The sequence below is a fragment of the Amphiura filiformis genome, chromosome 6, assembly GCF_039555335.1.
Source record: "Amphiura filiformis chromosome 6, Afil_fr2py, whole genome shotgun sequence".
NCBI lineage: Eukaryota > Metazoa > Echinodermata > Ophiuroidea > Amphilepidida > Amphiuridae > Amphiura > Amphiura filiformis.
In genome coordinates this window covers 56,987,845-57,010,448 of record NC_092633.1, presented here as the reverse complement: position 1 = coordinate 57,010,448, position 22,604 = coordinate 56,987,845, and the positions used below count along the sequence as shown (strand labels likewise).

Genomic DNA, 22,604 nt, shown 5'->3' with positions numbered 1-22,604 from the left:
CCTGGATTGCAGCTTTGTTTACTGTCGTGACATTTGTAGTGTCTGGTCAAGCAACTTTGCTATCAGACAGAACGTGACTGTCGCTCTACATTTATCTTGCAAAACATCTCTCACTGATCTTCATATGCATCTATCCTGGCTGGTGATGTGCATGCAGAGAGGAACGAACGCATACCTGCAGCAAGTGCATGCATCGGCATTCATAGCACGAGATCGCTAAAGGCGACGTTTTACTGTTTAATTTAAGCTTACCTGCTAGAGTATTCTTTGATACTCGGTCTGTGACCACGATTTTGAACTAAATGCTGCTAACAACCGGAAAATTAATTAATCCTCAACTATAATATTTTTTGTGAGGTGTAACACTTGTTGCATTTGCAAACCTGTTGATTCTGAACTGCTGAGTGCGTTTCACCGTACCGTCGTCTTCAGCTCCAGCCGACAGCCGGACCTGACTGAGCTAGAAGTGAAGATACCATATCATAGCGTTTGGCATTACCGGCAAGACTTTAGAATGGCGAATGAAGGACACCAAAGGAAAGATGCCATCATTATCGGAGCAGGTATAAGTGGTGAGTGGCAACCTTTGAATAATTGTATTTTTTATATTTCATGAAGGAGCCTATATCATGGCTGACAAACCGTTCAAACCCAAGGGAACGTCTATGGCAAGCTAAGCGGCTCATTACGTGGAGATGGCTACGCGCAGCTTATTTAAAGCTACGTGCAGCTGTTTGACCAATCAAAATAGTCAATTTAATCATGTGGTTAGGTCGTTAGTTGCGCGTGGTATAGTGCTAGGTATCCTCTTTCACAATTATTATATCGTGTAATTAATTTACGGAATTAGCATAGATAACGAGCGGGTAAGGAGGCCAAATCACAGCACGTGTCAAGAGAACATGTTGCTAATGCCTGGCTAAAATGACACATAGCATATTTATTTAGTGTTTCCAAGTTTACACCGTGTTTAATAGCAATAACTCTCGGGCTGTATTAGCTGTGCAGGGGATATGAAGGTCAAACAAAAACTACTTCTGATGTAAAGCGCTGTGTAAAGATATTGCAGGGAAAGCGATATCATTATCACATGCCACTGTGTAAATATGGAGAGAGTAATGGGTCATAATTTTCTTCGGAAGGGGGGAGTCCTAAATTTACAAAAGTGGGCGTCAATAAAATTGCGGCCCTCACTATTTCGGCATCAAAAATGTTATGACCCCCGGCTCCCACCACCGATACACCTTACCCCCTAACAGGTTAAAATTGTATTGAAATCAGTCTTTTTTAATACAATAAACACACTATCTGTAGTCATCTTGTGACTCCCTACATTTTGTCATTATCAATTTATGACCACCTCCCCCTTATTTATCTTTCCAAAAAAGTATGACCCCCTATATTTGGGACCCCCTTCCGAAGAAAATGATTGCCCCCTAAATATAGAACAATCATCATTCTGTTCAGATATTACTTTAATAGCACCTATACCATTTTTTTTGCTGATATACTACAGATATTTTCATTTACAAAAATTAACAACGTAATATTTGTGAGAGAGGATGTTTACATCAGCTCCACATGTTTAAAACCGCGAATCTGATTGGTTAATAAGCTGCTCGTAACGAGAAAGAAGCTACGCGTAGCAGTTCCACGCTTTTGGACCCCTTGGCTTGCCATAAACGTCCTGTCTAGTTCTTTGTTATTATATACCCCTAATCCTCTTAAGCCGTCTTGGCAATGAATGACTGGATGTTTATGATGGGTTTTGATCGATTGGCTGTCACTTTCGATTAAAGGGGCATTTCGTGATCCACAGCCTCATCCCCCACTTTTCTCAAAAAAGTTGAGATTTTTATATCACTGGAAACCTCTGGCTACATACTGTTTATGTACGGTACTAAATATTTCTTGCAGATTAATTCGTTTAGCAAAGATATTGTGAAATTTGAATTTCGTTCTGGTGCACCAGAACAAAATTACAACGCATTGTCTATGGAGCAGTGTAATACACATAAATCATGCATAACTCGCGAACGCAAAATCGGAATCAACTGAAATTTTGGGAATAGGTTTTTTTCGTGGATATCTAATGAAAAATGACATAAATAGAGGATGCTAGGATCACGAAATACTCCTTTAATATTTAGTTATATATAAAAAATAAATATAACTCGTATTTATCATCACTATATTTTTTTTTATTATCCATTATTATTATTTTTATTTATTAATATTAAAAAATATTATTATTTAATATTAATTATTATTCTATTATTATTATTATTTATTGTTATTATTTTTACTAGGCCTATTATTATTATTATCATTATTTTATTTTTAAATTTGTAAAAATACTGAATTCATTTTACATTTTTTCTTTAAATCCTTTTCTTTTTATAGGACTTTTATTATTATTTATTTACGTTTATTTGTACAGCTATATATTATTTGTTTATATTATTATTATTTTTTTTTTAAATTTCTTCAGGTAGGCCCTAACTTTCATTTATTTATCATTTATGAATTAATATAAATTTATTTAGGTACTGTAGGCTAGCATGATTTTAATTTTGTCATTTATTTAAATGACGACTTTATTTGTTACTTTAATATTTTACATGATAAATCTCTAGTAGGCCTACTAAATAAATTCCTGTAATTTTTATTTATTTTGAAATCATAATATCAACAGATTCATTTTCATTTAGTTTTCATTTTAAATGTCTTTTTACTTAGGTATGATGGTACTCAGTTACTTGTGGCTTTTGATACCACGGAATAATCAAAGTCAACTGGTGACTTCCCATAAAGAGATTAATAATATAATGGACGTTCCCTTGGGTTGAACGGTTTGTCATGGCTGGGGCAGGCTGCGAGTGGCATGATAGAGCCGGCAACTTGTGAAACCGCCCGGTTGTATGGCATTTTCCATAATACTCGGTTAGTTTTGTGGGGTTCATTATTGAACCCCAGCGGTTTTAGCTTGTATTTATATTATTTATTAACATAGGCCTATTTGCTTGTGATATTTCAAGCGTTTTAAAATTTCAAAATAATCCTATTCAATTAGGCCTACATGGTTGACGATGGAAATTTACTGAATTTAGAAAATGCATGGCGCATACCACCTGGGCTGGGGGCTGAGACCTGAGTGCGGGCACTTGTCAGGCGCATATCCCCTGCGCTTATCCAGCAGGGGGATGAAAGGTGAAAGGAGCGCACACTCCTCCAGGAGGTAAAAAAAGGTCTGCTTAAAAATCAGGAGATGCTAAATTTTTTGTATGCAAAATTATACCTAAAATCCAGGAGCTGTTGGGCTCTGCCCTGCACCCCATCAGGGTCCCCATGCCCCTGGACCCCACTCGTCAGCAATGGCGGCACCAGGTTTTTTTACGGGGGGTGAATTTCGGGGGGAGGTTCAACAAATTTTGCACAAAATTGACACAAATTGTGATTTACATAATTGTGGGTTTTTTGCTCAAAAGTGGAGGGGGGACTGGGAGGGCAAGAAAATATTTTTTGTGGGGGGATTGCTCGTTAGTTGCTCCATTCTCTTTGCTCGCAACACTCGGCATTGCTCACAAAACAAATCCTGCCCCGGGTAAAAAAAAATCCTGTAGACTCCCCTGCTAGTATTTAAGTTGTATTCTGGGAGAGTCACTGCCAGCCTACCCATATCCCCAAGTGACCCAGTCAAAACAAAAAATGGCCTGTATGGACTTTGTTGGGGAGGTTGAATTTGCAAAATGTGGACCTTTCCTCATAATTATGTTTTTGATGGTGTGCCACCCAAATTTTAATACAACTTTCTTACCTCATTTGACCAAAAAAATGCAACATTTGCTCCTTTGGGGTAATTTTTCAAGGATTTACTGTAAAAAAAACACCATTTTTTGATGTGTATTTTAAATTTTGTCTACAAAATTATCAAATTTGTTTTATCCTTTTTTATTTAGAAGAGAACCTATGTGGAAAAATTGTCTGTTAAAAACCTACTCCCATGTCTAGTCAAACGTGAAAAACAATTTTGGGCAGCATACTTAAAAATGGTTTCTACATGTATCTCCGACATCGACAGCATTCCCCCTAAAAATTGTTTTTGGGATGCATATGATTATTGGACCTCCTCACCTGATGAAATTTTAAGGGCGTCACTCACTATCACAGGGCCCCTTCTGGGGGGAGGGGGCTCCACTCTCTTACTCATCATACAGATCTATTGTAACCCAGGATGTTATGTTAGGGGGGACATTTCGACCTGAATTGTCAAAAAGTAGCTGAAAAAACAAAAAAATGGGTCATTACCCTGAAAGGTAGGGTGGAGGGACCTGGTCCCCCGGATTGATGCCTATGCCCCAGGGTAAGGTGGTGGGGTAGTTACAGTTGGGGGTAGTACATGTAGGGTAGGGTGGTGGGGTAGGGTGTGGTGTGTAGGGTGGTAGGGTCAGGGTATAATGGGGTATAGGGTGATGTGGTATACTATACGGGTAGGATAGGGTAGATGGGGTGGTAGGGTCAGAGTGGTGTGCTGTTGGTGGGTTAGGGTGGTGGGGTGGGGTAAGGTGTGAGGGTGGTGGAGGTAAATAAGGGGTAATGTAGTAGGGTGTTGAGGCCTGAGGGTAGTGGGTGAGATGGTGTGGTTGTGTAGGTAGGCTGATAGGGATAGGGTGTGGTGGGTGTATTAAAGGTATTGGGGTAGTATGGTCAGGGTGTGATGGGATAGGTTGGTGGGGGGGTATAAGGGTGCATGTAGTAGTTAGGGTGTTAGAGGTGGTGGAGTGGGTAAGGTTGTGTGGTAGCTAATGGGTAGGGTGGTGTGGTGGAGTGGGGTAGGGTGTGGAGCAGGATGTGGCATGGAGAGGGTAGTGTAAGTGGGATAGCGTGCAGTGGGGTAGTGTAGTGGGGCAGGGTGGGATCAATCACGAAGTAGGCAAACTTTTTGTTCAAAAACTGCCTTGTTTTTTTTTTCTGATTTTGACAGGGGGGAAAGTGTGGTAGGGTAAAGTTCAAGATTGGGGCATTCCTCCATGTCCACTGGTGCTGCAACTTTTACCAGCAACAAGAATGCCTTGTAAATTTGATTATCATTCATCAATGGGGGGATGGAGAGGGACTAGTTTTCAACTGGCAAATGTCCAGACATGCGGGCTGCAGCACCCCGGATCTTAGAGAACTAAAAAAGGAGGGAGGGAGAGAGAGAAAGAGAAGGGAGAAGGAAGAGGGGGAGAGGGAGAGTGAGTGAGACTGGCATAGCAGTGGAGGCAGGGTGGCATAGTGCCCCCTTAAAAATCAAAAGGGGAGGAAAAAGGAATAAAGCGGTCGAAAAGTGGATCCATATTTCACAAGTAAATTGGACTTATTTTATTCCCAAAGGCCCTCTTTTTTTGTCAAATCTGCTTTTTTGTTATTATGATGAAAAAATCATTTATATTATTAAACAAAACAAAATTAAAATTCATATAAAACAAAAATTTGCGGCTCAGTTGGAAATCTGTTAAAACATAATGCTCCAAAAATAACCAATAAATGTGTAAAAATGTTGCACCAAATGGCTTCATTGGGGCTTTCACTCTCAAAACTGTTGCTCAAGCATGACAGCGGTGCTGCCGCGCCAATGTTAAACCTTTCAAACATTTTTGTTCATACTTGAGCGTTCCTGGGCTATTGGTTTTTTGAACATTGTGTTATATGCTATTCGCTGTCGAAGTGACGTAATAAATCGGATTAACTACCATAGCAATGGATGAATACAATTTTGACTATATCGCGCTGCACTACAAGCAGGTTGCACTCATCACCTGTGTATGTCTGCAATCATAGATTGAATACAATACCGCCTTTTCAAAGATATTTATCTTACAGGTGCGAGTGATCAGAATGATATAGTTCAATGCATAGGAACCGTGTGAACATTGTAGTGCAAGGCGATAGTCAAAAATTGTATTTATCCATTGCTATGGTAGTTAATCTGATTATTATTATGTCACTTCAACAGCGAATAGCAGAGGTCACGCTGGTAATAATAACGATTCTGAATGTGCCCATCATGAAGAATCCGATTTATCCCTACAGAGAAATGCTAGCGTCCAATGTAGACCATGTATTAAAGGTCATGTCTCGTAGAGGTCATCACATTGTTTTGGTGGCTGGCATGTAGCAACCTTTGTTTGGATCACGTTTTTTCGGCCAATCAGAGCGGGCCATTTTGTTTGTTTCGTTGCTCAGGTCGCAAAAGGGAAATCACATCACTATCAGCCTTCATTGGGTTCGGTCAGGAGAATTTTAACCCACCCACCATCCCCAATAAATGGGTGCATGTTAGCGTGTTTGCTCAATGCTCATCGTTGCACGGCATTGAAAATCTGTGTTTTCAGATGGTGGGAGTGCTTAATTTGACTTATATTTTGTTATGTCAAAATAATTCTAAATACATGTAATATTATGTTATTTACAGTACAAAAATATTATGTTATTTACAGTACAAAAATCAAAGAATAATATAATAATTAAAAATATCCTTTCAATTAAAAATTTTTTCTAGGAACTTCTCCTGTCTGCAAGCTCGGGAACTTCTCACGGGCTCCAGCCAATTGCATCAAATATTAAATCTTCTAATTAATAATGCTTAAGGCTTCAGCTAATAAATTTTGCTCTTGCTTCCAAAGTATCTCACTTTCAGCTACCGGTATTTGAGGTAATTTCACAAACAGCTTTTTGCTCATGCTTCTAAAGTTTCCGCTTTCAGCGATTGGCGTAATTCACACCAGCTTGTTTACATTGGCTACAAAGTACTTCTCTTCCAGCCTTTTGGGGTAATTTACAATCCAGCTTTTCTGCTTTTGCTTCTAAAGTATCTTGCTTTCAGTATTTGGCGTAACTCACACCAGCTTTTTGCATAAATATTATGATTGCTTTGCTGAAGCCTTTTGTTTGCTATAATTTATAATTTACATTATATTAAAATCAATTGTGTATTTCATTAATGCTTGCAAATAAATCTGGACCGTATCCAATGGCTGAGAGTGTGGCAAAAAATTTGGTTTGATGTGATTCCTTGTGTTTCTCTGTCTTGGGGTAATAATTACTGGAAGTGAGCAAACTTGCTGTCTTAACCCTAACCGCTAGAGGGGCTTTTTGGCGACGGGAAGGGAAAGAAGGAAAGAATAAAGAGAGAAAAAAAAGAAAGTTGTTTGCTCTGGGTGGGATTCGAACCCGAGACCCCTCGCATGCCAAGCACTCGGTCGGCGACACTTTGCCACGGGTCTTGGGCTTCGCTGGCCAGCCAAACCGTGCCTACATATCACTTAGGGCAATTGCGTCATCACACCACGTGGGATGCATGCACGAACAGCGCATATATCAAGTAGTATTTTGTAGTATACAGGAGGGTTAGGGTTAAGGTTTGGTGATAAATTGTCAATTATTGTGTATTACAGGCCTGTGTGCTGCTAAACTGTTGACTGACAGTGGACTAGATGTGGTAGTGTTGGAAGCCAGAGATCGTGTTGGTGGTCGTACTTACACATGGGTGGTAAGTGCTTTTCAAATAATACATAGTGATTAGTCCCGATTCCGGCATACCATGTATCTGCAGGTATTCTTGTTCGTTGGAAATTTCGTGAAATTAGGGGGTATTTTCAGATAAAGAAACGCAATTTGCGAAACACAATAAAAAGGGGTCTTTTTTCATAACACTTTTCATTCACCAATCACATAAATCATTGTAGTTTCATCATTCAATTTACGAATCCCAGTTTCATTATTCCGTTTGGCGCACATTACATAACATCACATAAAAATATGATGCAGACAACCACGACCTGTGCAGTGTATTAATTTCTGCATTTCCATCAGAAAGGGGTATACATTGTATTAGAAATATTCACGTTTAGTGAAAAAAGGGGTACAAAATTCGTGAAAACGCTAAAAATAGGGGTGTTTTTATCCTGAAAAGTTCGTGAAATTAGATCTAAAAGGGGGTGTTTTCAATGTTTGCCGATGAGCATGATACCTGCGGATACACAGAGTGCCGGAACCAGGTGATTAGTAAATTCCACCTGCTTCCTAATGATCCTATGTTAAAAGTATCCATTCGATTTCTTGTCAATGTTCCTTTATAAAAATGAATGAAATCAAATTTATTTATTTATTGAATAAAAAGGTAAAATTAACAAAATATATGCATTGGAAAAAGGTGGGATGTGCATTAATTAGTTTTCTTTTATAATGCTTAGTTAATATTTCAAAGCAAATAGCATCAATATTGCAATTTTTTGTTTGCATACCGTATTTCCTCAAATAAACGACCCGGGGGCATTGCATTTTCTAAACGGGGGCGTTTATTAGGGGTCATTTCTAGCACAGCAATTCCTGTTAAAATCATTAGGTAAGCGTAAAAGTCACGCTAAAATGACGAACTATGAACTAGAAAACACTGACTTTTGGTTCACTTCCGGGTTTCCGATGCAGATTTTCGCCAGTTATTGCTGCTATTATCGACCATGTGAGCAACTTGGTAAGCTTCCTACACAAGATAGCATGGAAATATCAGCATTTTTGAAACATCTTGGTTGAAAAAAGTGGTGGGGCATTTATTTGAGGGGGAGGGGCGGCTATTCGAGGAAATACGGTATTCAGCAAATTTGTCCCATGGCAATATTGTGTAGTACACCAGTGGTTCTAACCTATTATGCCTGATGTTGTCATTTCAGGATCCATCTGTTGGATATGTAGGTGTCCCATAGCAATATTGCCTAGTACACCACTGGTTCTAACCTATTATGCCTGATGTTGTCATTTTAGGATCCATCTGTTGGATATGTAGGTGTCCCATAGCAATATTGCCTAGTACACCAGTGCTTCTAACCTATTATGCCTGATGTTGTCATTTTAGGATCCATCTGTTGGATATGTAGGTGTCCCATGGCAATATTGCCTAGTACACCACTGGTTCTAACCTATTATGCCTGATGTTGTCATTTCAGGATCCATCTGTTGGATATGTAGACCTAGGTGCTTCATATGTAGGACCAACTCAAGACAGACTCCTACGAATTGCTAAAGAACTGGGGGTTAAAAATTACCGTATCAATGAAGATGAACGAATGGTCTGGATTGAAAAGGTAAGAGTGTGTGTAACCAGTGGCGTAGCCAGGGTACGGTGGGCAAGTTTCCCCCACAGAAAATTTTCAGGGATAAAGTGGGTCATTAAAATAACTAACAATGGAAAAAAATTACAAATGATCCATCTCCTTTGTTATGCAAATATACGTATATTGTATTGTGGGAAGGAATTTTGGTACAAATCGACATCTGGTAGAGAAAGCTTAAAGGTGTGTATTGAAGCCATTTGTGGGCACGTTTTCATAATTATTGAAAAATTATTAGGGGGGGGGGGGACCTTTTCAGCAGCTGATCGGAAAACTTGAACATCATAATTAAGTTCAGAAAGATTTCACATGCAGTAAACAAAAATACCACAACCAATCACACAAAGGCTTATTCGGAGTTTGCATGTACAAAATATTTGATCTAACTGAACCACAAAGTGATCAACAATAATAGGCTGATTTGATCAGACTAAGCTCTGAAAGTGTAAATTGCTATCATTGTACGGCAGCAAAATTACAGTGCTTTGAATCCTCCAAGATCTGAAAAAAGGCGCTATATAAATCGAAAATTTATTTGTCCACTTCAGCAGCACATCTATGCTTGTTTGAATAAATAATGCAAAATCTGAATTGGGATGAAATTTACGGTTGGTTCAGAATATCACTGAATAGACTTTTAAGTGTTTTTGTGTGTGTTCTGTTCTTGATTGTATGACAGGGTAAATGCTATGCTCATGATGATTACTACCCGTCCTTTTGGAATCCTCTCATCACTTTGGATATGAATCATGTGATCCGGGAATGGGACAGGATTGGAGACACAGTAAGTCTTATAACACAATTATATGAATCATGTGATCCGGGAATGGGACAGGATTGGAGACACAGTAAGTCTTATAACACAATTATATGAATCATGTGATCCGGGAATGGGACAGGATTGGAGACACAGTAAGTCTTATAACACAATTATATGAATCATGTGATCTGGGAGTGGGATAGGATTGGAAACACAGTAAGTCTTATAACACAATATATGAATCATGTGATCTGGGAGTGGGATAGGATTGGAAACACAGTAAGTCTTATAACACAATTATATGAATCATGTGATCCAGGAGTGGGATAGGATTGGAGACACAGTAAGTCTTATAACACAATATATGAATCATGTGATCCGGGAGTGGGACAGGATTGGAAACACAGTAAGTCTTATAACACAATATATGAATCATGTGATCCGGGAGTGGGACAGGATTGGAAACACAGTAAGTCTTATAACACAATATATGAATCATGTGATCCGGGAATGGGATAGGATTGGAAACACAGTAAGTCTTATAACACATTATATGAATCATGTGATCCGGGAGTGGGATAGGATTGGAGACACAGTAAGTCTTATAACACAATTATATGAATCATGTGATCCAGGAGTGGGACAGGATTGGAGACACAGTAAGTCTTATAACACAATTATATGAATCATGTGATCTGGGAGTGGGATAGGATTGGAGACACATTAAGTCTTATAACACAATTATATGAATCATGTGATCTGGGAGTGGGATAGGATTGGAGACACAGTAAGTCTTATAACACAATTATATGAATCATGTGATCCGGGAGTGGGATAGGATTGGAGACACAGTAAGTCTTATAACACAATATATGAATCATGTGATCTGGGAGTGGGATAGGATTGGAAACACAGTAAGTCTTATCACACAATATATGAATCATGTGATCCGGGAGTGGGATAGGATTGGAGACACAGTAAGTCTTATAACACAATTATATGAATCATGTGATCCGGGAGTGGGATAGGATTGGAAACACAGTAAGTCTTATAACACAAATATATGAATCATGTGATCTGGGAGTGGGATAGGATTGGAAACACAGTAAGTCTTATAACACAATATATGAATCATGTGATCCAGGAGTGGGACAGGATTGGAAACACAGTAAGTCTTATAACACAATATATGAATCATGTGATCCGGGAGTGGGACAGGATTGGAAACACAGTAAGTCTTATAACACAATATATGAATCATGTGATCCGGGAATGGGATAGGATTGGAAACACAGTAAGTCTTATAACACATTATATGAATCATGTGATCCAGGAGTGGGACAGGATTGGAAACACAGTAAGTCTTATAACACAATATATGAATCATGTGATCCGGGAGTGGGACAGGATTGGAAACACAGTAAGTCTTATAACACAATTATATGAATCATGTGATCCAGGAGTGGGACAGGATTGGAAACACAGTAAGTCTTATAACACAATATATGAATCATGTGATCCGGGAGTGGGACAGGATTGGAAACACAGTAAGTCTTATAACACAATATATGAATCATGTGATCCGGGAATGGGATAGGATTGGAAACACAGTAAGTCTTATAACACATTATATGAATCATGTGATCCGGGAGTGGGATAGGATTGGAGACACAGTAAGTCTTATAACACAATTATATGAATCATGTGATCCGGGAGTGGGATAGGATTGGAGACACAGTAAGTCTTATAACACAATTATATGAATCATGTGATCTGGGAGTGGGATAGGATTGGAGACACATTAAGTCTTATAACACAATTATATGAATCATGTGATCTGGGAGTGGGATAGGATTGGAGACACAGTAAGTCTTATAACACAATTATATGAATCATGTGATCCGGGAGGGGATAGGATTGGAGACACAGTAAGTCTTATAACACAATATATGAATCATGTGATCTGGGAGTGGGATAGGATTGGAAACACAGTAAGTCTTATCACACAATATATGAATCATGTGATCCGGGAGTGGGATAGGATTGGAGACACAGTAAGTCTTATAACACAATTATATGAATCATGTGATCCGGGAGTGGGATAGGATTGGAAACACAGTAAGTCTTATAACACAAATATATGAATCATGTGATCTGGGAGTGGGATAGGATTGGAAACACAGTAAGTCTTATAACACAATATATGAATCATGTGATCTGGGAATGGGACAGGATTGGACACAGTAAGTCTTATAACACATATATGAATCATGTGATCCGGGAATGGGATAGGATTGGAAACACAGTAAGTCTTATAACACAATATATGAATCATGTGATCCGGGAATGGGATAGGATTGGAGACACAGTAAGTCTTATAACACAATTATATGAATCATGTGATCTGGGAGTGGGACAGGATTGGAGACACAGTAAGTCTTATAATAAAGTTTATTGTATCTATACAATAAACAGATTTACCTCCGGTGAAATAGACTAGTCCAAAGCCAGTGCCTGGACAAATCCAATTGATTTATTGATTGGTTGCCTAGTAATGGCTTTATTCAATGGCCAGTGATGTTTAGGGTCTATTGTTCGCGGTGACCAATGGGAAGTGGTCAATGACATCCTGGCCCCGCCTAGTTTCTCCAGGATAGGCCATAAGGATATCTGTATTGAAAGGAGTAAGATGTTTCTGAAATTTGGTAATGGAAAAATTTTCCCACCCACCACACCCAAATTTGTTTTTCATATTCCAGTATTCAATTTTATCGGGGAGCAGTAGTCGGCTGGGAAGACCCCATATTGTACGGGATATTGAGGATCACATACCAAAAGTGTATTAAAATATAATATGCGTTTTTAATGGTAGCCTCTACATGTAGGTAATTGCAAACTGCCAGGAAGAGAGGGTGTTAATTGACCAAGGGAGTGGATTCAATAAGTTCACAAGTCATGAACTTCTTTTGGAGAGGGAGTCCTCATTTGGGTACACAGATCTAGGGGTTCAGGAAATCCTTGGAAAAGGGCTTGTAGCTTGCCGGTAATACATTTCTGTTAACTTCCTTTTAAGAAGTTGGGCCACACTTTGAGCATGTTTGAAATTTCCTGGAGGTCCTGTTAGTTACAATAAATTAATTTGGGCTAACTTCTCTTTGAGAAAAGAGGAAGGACCACACTTGCGTGCGTGCAATAGGGCTGAGGAAATTCCCTGGAGGGGCCCGTCGCTTACGAGGGATTAATTTGGGTTAACTTCTCTGCAAAAGAGAGTTGGGCCACACTTGTGTGTGTGCAAAAGGGTTGAGCAAATTTCCTGGGGGGCCCCGTAGCTTACGAGGAATTAATTTGGGTTAACTTCTCTGCGAGAAGTTGGGCTACAAGTGTGTGTGCAAAAGGGCTGGCTTAAATTCGTGGTGTGCCCCATATTCATTCATTCATTCATTTATTCATTCATGTAGTCATTTCTTTCATTCATTTATGTATCTTTCAAGGATTTAATTCGGGTTAACCTCTCTCTGAGAAGTTGGGCCACACTTGTGTGTGGGAAAAAGGGGTTGCGGGAAATTTCCTGGAGGGGCACCATGGTCATTCATGTTTCATTCATTTATTCATGGAATCATTCATTTCTTCATTTCATTCATTTATGTACCTTACAAGGAATTAATTTGGGTTAACTTCTCTGTGACAGGGAAAAGTAGGTCACACTTGTGTGTGTGCAAATTAAGTGCTCGGGGAAATTCCCTGGAGGGCCCCGTATCTCACAAGGAATTAATTTGGGTTAACTTCTCTGTGAGAAGTTGGGCCACACCTTGTTCTTGAGAGGCCCGTACCTTACGTGTAAGTAATTTAAGCATGGGCTCGGGAAATTCCTGAGAGGGTCCCGTATCTTACGGGTGAGCAGGCACATTGTGTTTAGATGGTTAAAAAAGGTGGCGGTAAAAAAGGGACATGGCCACAAAAATTTAATCTTAAAGCCAAAGCACCAAAGATTTTTTTGTTTAAGGATTTTCTCCCAAATGTTTGCTCAAATTGACCTCACAGATGGATTCCTCAAGTGTTTGCCATTCTAAATGTGTATATAATTCAGACCAACAATTTAGCAGTTATGAGGCCCAAAAGTGTCCATGATTCCAGGGTTAAGACCAACCTTAAAATGACAGAAAAGTTAGCCTTTTTTACAAAGAATATTTGGCAGTTCTTGACAAAACAATATAATTTGCATTTAAGGACCACTACTAGTATATGATAGGTGGTAAGAGGTTTACGATTCATGTCAAAGTTTGTATGTGACCAAATAACCCAAAGTGGGCTGTACTTCCAAGTCTGATACCTTGTGTGTTTTTTCGGTTATTCCTTCATGTAATTTTACACGAAATTAGGGTTACGGTTAGGGTTAAGGTTAGGGTTAGTTTAGGGTTAGGATTAGGGTTAGGATTAGGGTTAGGATTAGGGTTATGATTAGGATTAGGCTTAGGGTTAGGATTAGGGTTAGAGTTAGGATTAGGGTTAGAGTTAGGATTAGATTACACAAAATAATTACATGAAGGATCGACCGTTTTTTCTGACATCTCAGATACCTGTTGAAGCACCATGGAGTGCACCAGATGCAGAAATGTTAGACAATACAACAGTCAAGGAATGGATTGAGAAGAATGTCTGGACAGAGTGAGTATGCAAAATGGCCCAGGATAGTTAGGGGTCACTCCTGTAGCCTACATGTACACATGCTTACCCCGAATATTTGGAAAATGTTTGTTACACGTGTCATGCACCCTCATAGTCGAGTCCCCTTCCCTCCACAAAATGTGTGCACCCCTATTCTAACGTTTGACTTTCAGTAATTAGCCAAATATACTATGATTTGAATTATTTGTTGCATAATAATAACATACAACAAAAAATTCAAAAAAATGTAAATTGAAAATAAAGTGACAGTCATTTGTAAAGTTTCTTGCACTTTAGATGCATGCAATTAGTGCTTTTCATTTTAAAGAGTTGGTTGTATTAACGATTCGTACAAAGTTTTTTTTTTTTTAAAATTTGATTGGCTCTTGTCCATAGGATACAGTAGAGCACAGGTGCATATTGAACTGCATGGCTCCATGTATCATTTGCGTTGTTCTTAACATGTTATACAGGTAGTGATCATGTGCGTTTGCGCGGTACAATATTTTGTGTGCGCATGTGAAAGACTCAATGGATGATTTCATGCATGGGAGTGACTGGTTGAACTAGTACTTGTTCAATGCAGAGGGGAATAGGATAGACCCTCTCTGACATCACAAAATTCATGAGTGTGCTCAAAACAATACTTTTATTCTCTAACTATCAACAGCCAAACAATGCAAAACACAAATCACTTTTCTTTCCAGCATGCTTAGGCGTTTTAGCCTGGCTTGAGCATTTTGTTTGATTCTGGCCCCATCAGGACCCAAGTGTATCTCCACACATAGTGACCGTTCAAACAAACAAACAAACAAACATTTTGTTTGATTCTGGCCCCATCAGGACCCAAGTGTATCTCCACACATAGTGACCGTTCAAACAAACAAACAAACAAACATTTTGTTTGATTCTGGCCCCATCAGGACCCAAGTGTATCTCCACACATAGTGACTGTTCAAACAAACAAACAAACAAACAAAACAAACAAACAAAGTAACAGGGAAACAAACAAACAAACAAATATTGTAAGAATCAGCCTCAACCTTTTCTGTTGTGGGAACCTAATATTCACACCAAAACAAAGTCTCACTCATGTCTGGGAAAATGCCAAGCAAATGTCAGCATGGCTATCACAACAAATAGTGCAGAAGCTGTGGTTTATTTTTATACCCTGTGGCAACCAGGGAATGAAGGATCAAATGGGGTCAACACTTAACCCATAACTTTGCATGATGAAAAGACACAGTGCAAACAAATTCTTTGACAACTAATAAAGGGCTAAGAATAATCTTGTAGAATTTTCTACATTAAGGCCATATGAATTAATGTTTGGTTCTCATCTGGTAGATATTCATGATTTGATGAGGGAGGGAATTTTGTTAACTTCAATGTAAAATTAGCATTGGTAAGTAGTGTTTTCGGTCTTTCCAACAGAGCTGGAGGAAAGGAGGCTTTTTTTTTCAAATGAGAGATAAACCCCCGGCCTAGTGCACTACAAATAGACTTGAAAGTGATCCTTGTTCTGTAAGAAACTTATTATTTATATGCACTGTAGGCCTATAAAGTTTAAGTTCCAAAAGCCTTAAATTTTTCAAAAACTTTTTCAACCTAGGCTACGGATACAACCCTGCTTTTATTCTCGTAATTCATTATTAATGTTATCTAATAAGTTTAGTTGTACATTGAGCACCTTCCTCAACTTCATGGTAAAGCGCTATATGTATGCATTATGTAAGAGCTGACAAGCCGCGGGGATGGTATGGCCGCCCCAGTTTTTGTGAAATTTATTTATGTTTTTCTTAATATATTTATTTCAATTTGGACATATATATTTGTATTTTGGCTACCCCACATTTCTGCAAGTAGAAATAGTACTAGTAAACAACATACTTCTGTTTGATTCATTCTCAGTTCTCTCATGATTTGTTCACAGTTTACAAGAGACCTCCCACAAAATGTCAACCTTTTACAGTATACACACACTCATCCAAATACACAGAAACCAAGTTCCCATAGGACATCAGTATGGGTAGCTTCTGAGCAGTAGGATAAACATTCTTTTAAAGAAACGCTGCTCATGAAGCACATTATAAAGGAGGTCCTGGGTTTGTAAAAATCCTTAATACTGCATTGTGTTGTATCATACTGTACATCTACATATCAATAATATAGCTGCTGCATTAGTAAATCGGACAGTGCCAATTAAGAAAGTGTGAACAAAACACAATTTATTATTATTTTCTACAAAATTTGCAACTTATGCATGTGGGATCGATTGAATTAGTAGATTGAATTATTTTGTTTTTTATTACTTATGCTAATATGTCATAAAAAAACAGAACGGTAAAATGCTAATTGTTCGAAATTACCTTATATAGAGTGTGCTAACATTCAAAATTGAATGACCCATGGACAAACATTAAAATTGGGCATCGCTATAAAATGTGTCATAAATACAGAACGGTAAATGCTAATTAATCCTTTTACACAAGGTCACTAATTATTATTTATATAACGTTTCAAAACCTAAATACTTATGGCCTGGTTCTAAAATAAAGATGGATTCTTTGCACTATTGCACTTTTTTTTACTCACCCTGTATGGGATAGGAAGTAGTAAAGCTGAACACCAAATGTTTCCCAGTTGTTGTTTTTTTTGTTATACTGGACAAACATTGAAAAAAGTATGACAAAAATAATCAAAAATTCCCAAATTTAGCCCTTGAAATTGTTTGGCAAAGCTGTTAAATGGCAGCTATAGCAGATGGTTGCTGTTCCATTACACATTGATGAAACACTAAATGGCAGCTATAGCAGATGGTTGCTGTTACATTTAACATTGATGAAACAAGAAGCCATTAGTATAATGGGTCTCTATTATAGGAAATGAAAAAATGTAAGGGCATCCAAAGGGCACATTCTGTGGGTATACCACCATGGTATGGTATGCAAACTTTCATTTTTCAATGTCAAATCATTTTATTTATATACTGGTACCAATATTAAAGCAGAATAGTGTCTTGATTTACAACTTGTTTAAAAAAAAAGGTATTCACCCAAATGATTGACAAAATTTACAAGTTAATATACAAAGTTATGCATGTGCATATCTTATGTTGATTGTATATAGGCCTAAATGTGAATAATGATATTGCTCTGTCATATTTATCTGAACTCCAATCAAATTATGTTCCCACTCATACTCTTCGATCTGGAAACATGCTACTTCTACAAGAAACAAAATCCAACTGCACATGGGGGTGACAGATCATTTGCAATAATTGCAGCCGGTATCGGGGAGGAAAATGCTACTCAATTTTGATCACTTTGCTACACTATTTTGGACATTTGTAGCAATTTTTATGCAATCAAACTTCAAACACAGGGAACATCTTTCTATCTTTCTCTTTCCAAACAACTAGAGCGGTTAGGAACATTTACCAGAGTCTTATGAGGAGTAGCATCCCTGGTGGGGAACTTATTTTTATTATATTCTGTACTTTTTATCTTTTTTATTTGACCCCACTCGGGGTCATATCTTCTTGAAATTTCAAGATATGAAAAGGACCCACAATATGAATATTGACCCAGGTGTAACAAGGAGTGTCACCCCCGGTAGGAAAATCAATTTTATTCTATTCTTTCCTTTTTCTCTTTCATTTGACACCACTCAGATTGTCATATGTTCTTGAGATTTTGAAATATGGAAAAGGACCCAAAGTAGGAATATTGACCCGGGTCTTATGAGGAGTGTCACCCTCGGTGGGGAAAATAATTTTAATACATTCTTTGCTTGTTTCTCTTTCATTTGATACCACTCGGGGATCATATCTTCTTGGCATTTGGAGATATGAAAAGGACCCAAAATATAAATATTGACCCAGATCTTATGAGGAGTGTGACCCCCAGTGGGGAAATTATTTTTATTATATTCTTTACTTTGTTCTCTTTCATTTGACACCACTCCGGGGTACATACCTTCTTGGCATTTTGAGATATGAAAATGACCCTTATGAATATTGACCCATGACTTTTTATGAGTGCCACCCCGGGTGGGAAAATATTGTTATTATATTCTTTACTTCTTCCTTTTTCATTTGACACCACTTGAGATTTCATACCTTCGTGCATTTAAAGATATGCCCATTTCAGACCGGGGGTCACTCCCATTGTGGCCTGTACACCATCCGCGATAATGAAAACGCGTAAAAGGGTAGTTTTTCGGTAGGTAGACACGATCTGCAGCATCTAACGCGTTTAGGGTGTCAAAAACATGAAATATTGGGAAAAAGGGTAGCAAAACTGCAATTGCTAATACGCGGAAATGCAATTTAGGGTATGAAATTTGATGCAAGGAATAAAATCCCTGTTTAGGGTATCGTTTTAGCCAAGGGTTCAATCCTTGTTTAGGGTGCTTTTCAAAAGTTGATTATCGCGGATGGTGTACAGGCCACAATAGGAGTGCCCGGTAGGAGTGACCCCCCCCCCTTTCAGACCAAAAGGTATACTCAGTCAGTAAGTTAGTAAGCAAGTAACATACACCGATTATAGGCTGATACCATTTCATGGTTCAGTAAAAATATGACAGCACAAGGTTATTACTCACTACTGTTGCTCTATTGAGTATTGCTATGTCAATTGTCATGATACTACATGTATCTTCAGTTATCATGGCCTCAGGATTTGGGGTCACAGTGGCAACTATATCTTCCAAGATAGAGCAGAATTGTTTTGTTATGTTGTCTCTGATACCATACCTTTGACCAGGAAAGTGTAGTACACTTCCATCCGGCGCTTCCATGCCTTGACAGTTGAGCTCGTATAATACCCAAATTTGGCAACTGTCCTAAAATGCACACCATTTTTAAATCAAAGTTGATTTGTGTACTATTATTAGCTGTACCCAGGGACTTTAGAGAGGCATATTTAGCTAGATTTATTAACTTTGCCTGCTGTGGTAGAATATACCATTTTAATAGCACATTGCCTACTTTAAAAAAATCCTTAAAGGAAGATGATCCATTCATCAAACAGCTATTTCCAACTCTTTGATGTGCCTTCCCCCACATCTCACCATGTTTCAGAGGGTGTTTCAATCCTGGCATGAGAGCCGAACATGTACTGTGTCTACGGCCTATTTGAAGGAAGGCCCTATATTATAATAAGATACTTTAGACACACATTTTGATACAAAATCCAATTTTTTCAGTCCTTTTATTGCCAGACATTCAATGAGAAAGGCTTTCCATGGTTGATTCTGGGGATAGTTTTACTCCCGGTTCTACTATAGGGTCTTTTAACCGACGCGGCGCATGGCAATCTCCCAAAACCATGTTATATCCAGAGAACTGCAGCTAAACCCAATGGCTAACCCAGGTTCAGCGGTCACTGGATTTTTAGCAGTTCTCAGAGCATAGCATGTTTGAAAGGCCCTATGGTAGGTCTAACTGGGGATACCAAAATCTCAATTTTGATTAGGAAAAGTAGAAATGGAGATTGTATTTGATTGAAACATCCTCCTTTAAGTGCATTTATGGCAACTATAGTTTGTTCGGCTTATAACCTGTAAAGTGTGCTGAGGCTTGTGGATCAACGTCTAGACGTTGTGCCTGTGCGTAGGTTTTTGTTACTGCGTGTCTCGACTTACACTTGCGTAAATTCACATAAGCATGTGCCAGTCAAGCATTACGCCACATGCAACTAGCATGATCGCTGCACCCAATTGCATGCACGCCACTCTATATCAGAGTCACATTTTTTCACCAATTATATGCTGAACAAACTATAGCAACTGTCAGGCTTCAAAAAAGGTCAAGTACAACCCTGGTACTAGTCGACTCCAAAAAAGGTCCCCGACCTTTGTTCATTTCTGTTCATACCTTAGGTGATACAAATTGTATACAAATAATCGAACAGTCTTTTCAGAGCAGAGTTTTTTAAATTATCTGAAAATTAAAGTGGTACTTTGCATGGTTAAGATCTTAGAAATGCTGAGAAAAATATTTTCCACTTAATTAAGAAATGCTTTTTCTTAAACCAACCTTTTCGATGACAATTTGTTTTGGTTATTTAGTGCTTTGTACCCATTATGCCATATTGAGGATTTTTGCAAAGTGTAATTCTTCTATGTACTGTGCATGTGTATGCGTGATGGAAGTGTGTTTTGATTATGCATGTTATTGGGTTGTATTTGTGTTCAAAATAATGTCCTGTATCTATCCCTGCAATGATCAATCTCTCTTTAATCACACTGTGGGAAAATACATGTTGTCATATTTAAAACCATCATATTGATAGATTTTGAACTCATAATAAATATATATAGGTAACTCATAATGAATGGTTAAGTAATTGTTATGCTGTAAAAGGTATCACTGGGTATCATAAAATACAAGTGCAGACAGTTAAAATGGTTTAGCATACCTTTCATATACACCAATCCGAGAAGCGTTTACTGTATTTGGCCCTCTATTGACGGCAACACAGATGTACCAGAGCGGGAGATTTAATTCGTAATTCAATACGCATGATTGTGTATTGAATATCACTGTTGTGTACAATTCCCGGTACAATACTATATAGCACAAAATAAATAATGGATGGAACCCCCGACCTCGGGACACCGCAGTTTTACATCGGGGACACCGCAGTAATGGCGAAGTCGGATAGGTGTATACTTTCATTGCCAACTTTCAAAACAGTTGGTGCATCCTATCAATCAGCATGTTTATACTGAGCGTACAGCCTTTTTGACCCGCTATTTTCTGGGTACAAAATACCGATCATAATCCGACCACCGCTACCCAGCTTGTTTCTACTGAGACCAGAAAGCCGTGTCTCGCACGATGTACTGCATTTTTTCCCCTGTAAACCATAAGTACAGAAAACAGATTTCAGTGAGAGCGCAAGGCATGACGGTTCTATCCTAAATTTAAATGTCCACGCATGGCAGCTCATGGCGTAGGGCCTACAAGCACAATTTAGTGTTTTCATTAATCCACATTGCATTAATTTACCAGTGGATCTAGTAATTGGCTATTATGATAATTAATTTACAGCCAAAATATAACCAATTTTCATTAACTATAAAGAAGTCAAAAGTAAAGTCATATCAATTTTACTTATTTGTGGCCAGTGTATGCAGCAATTTAAAGAATTTAAAATATCAGAAAGAAGGAACCTACTACATTATAGGCCTACTGTACAAGTAGAATATAATCTGCGTACTTTTAGCCATCACGCATGACCTCGAATCCTTACCCGGCAACCGATCACGTGACTCGTTTCTACTGCACGGATTACACGCTTTGACCTGGCACGATCCATCTTAAGAGGTGAATCATGAAAGTTGTGTACGTGACCCGGCATGACACGGCAACCGATTACCCGCTATCGTTTCTACTGGGCTTGTTACCCGCCAAGACACGGCATGGCACGGTACGGCAAACGATCCTCAGTAGAAACACACAGAATAGTTCTCAATACTTTAAATAAGATGACACAAAGTCTAATATTACATTGGTTGTACAATTTATCTTTACAGAACTATCAAGAACTTTTGTCGTGTCCAGTGTGAGCTAAATGTTACTGCTGAACCTCATGAGTTGTCATTGTTATTTTTCCTGTGGTACATCAAACAATGTGGAGGTTTTATGAGAATATCATCGACAGACAATGGTGGACAGGTAAATATTTGATGGCTACCTATCTTATGCTTCACATGTTATGTACCTGCAGGGTAATTGTAGAATATGGGCACCACCAGTGCCATAGCTAGAGGTTGTGGCACCCGGGCTAAGGATACATAGTGGCGCCCCTACCCCCCAATTCTTGAGAAAATTTGCACAATTACCATTAGTTATTTTGGTTATAATGAAGTTGAATTTTGGTTGTAATGAAGTTGAATTTTAGTCTTAAATTGATCTTTCAAATGACTAATTGTGCTGAAATCACTTGGAGGCGCAGAATTGATGCTGTTGGTCAATTCGGTGCCCCTACGATGGTGGCGCCCAGGGCATGTGCCCCACT

At 38.5% G+C, this 22,604-nt stretch overlaps 1 protein-coding gene across 1 annotated transcript in view; it reads left to right on the top strand.

The window, feature by feature from the left end:
- The window catches only part of LOC140154649 (amine oxidase [flavin-containing] B-like), a 59,659-nt gene continuing 37,055 nt past the window's right edge, over window positions 1-22,604 (top strand). Inside the window, exons 1-6 of the mRNA XM_072177216.1 lie at window positions 1-572; window positions 7,440-7,534; window positions 8,988-9,125; window positions 9,832-9,936; window positions 14,486-14,577; window positions 22,120-22,261. Coding sequence (XP_072033317.1) covers window positions 515-572; window positions 7,440-7,534; window positions 8,988-9,125; window positions 9,832-9,936; window positions 14,486-14,577; window positions 22,120-22,261 — 630 coding nt within the window. The 5' untranslated portion in view covers window positions 1-514. The remainder of the gene's footprint in view (window positions 573-7,439; window positions 7,535-8,987; window positions 9,126-9,831; window positions 9,937-14,485; window positions 14,578-22,119; window positions 22,262-22,604) is intronic.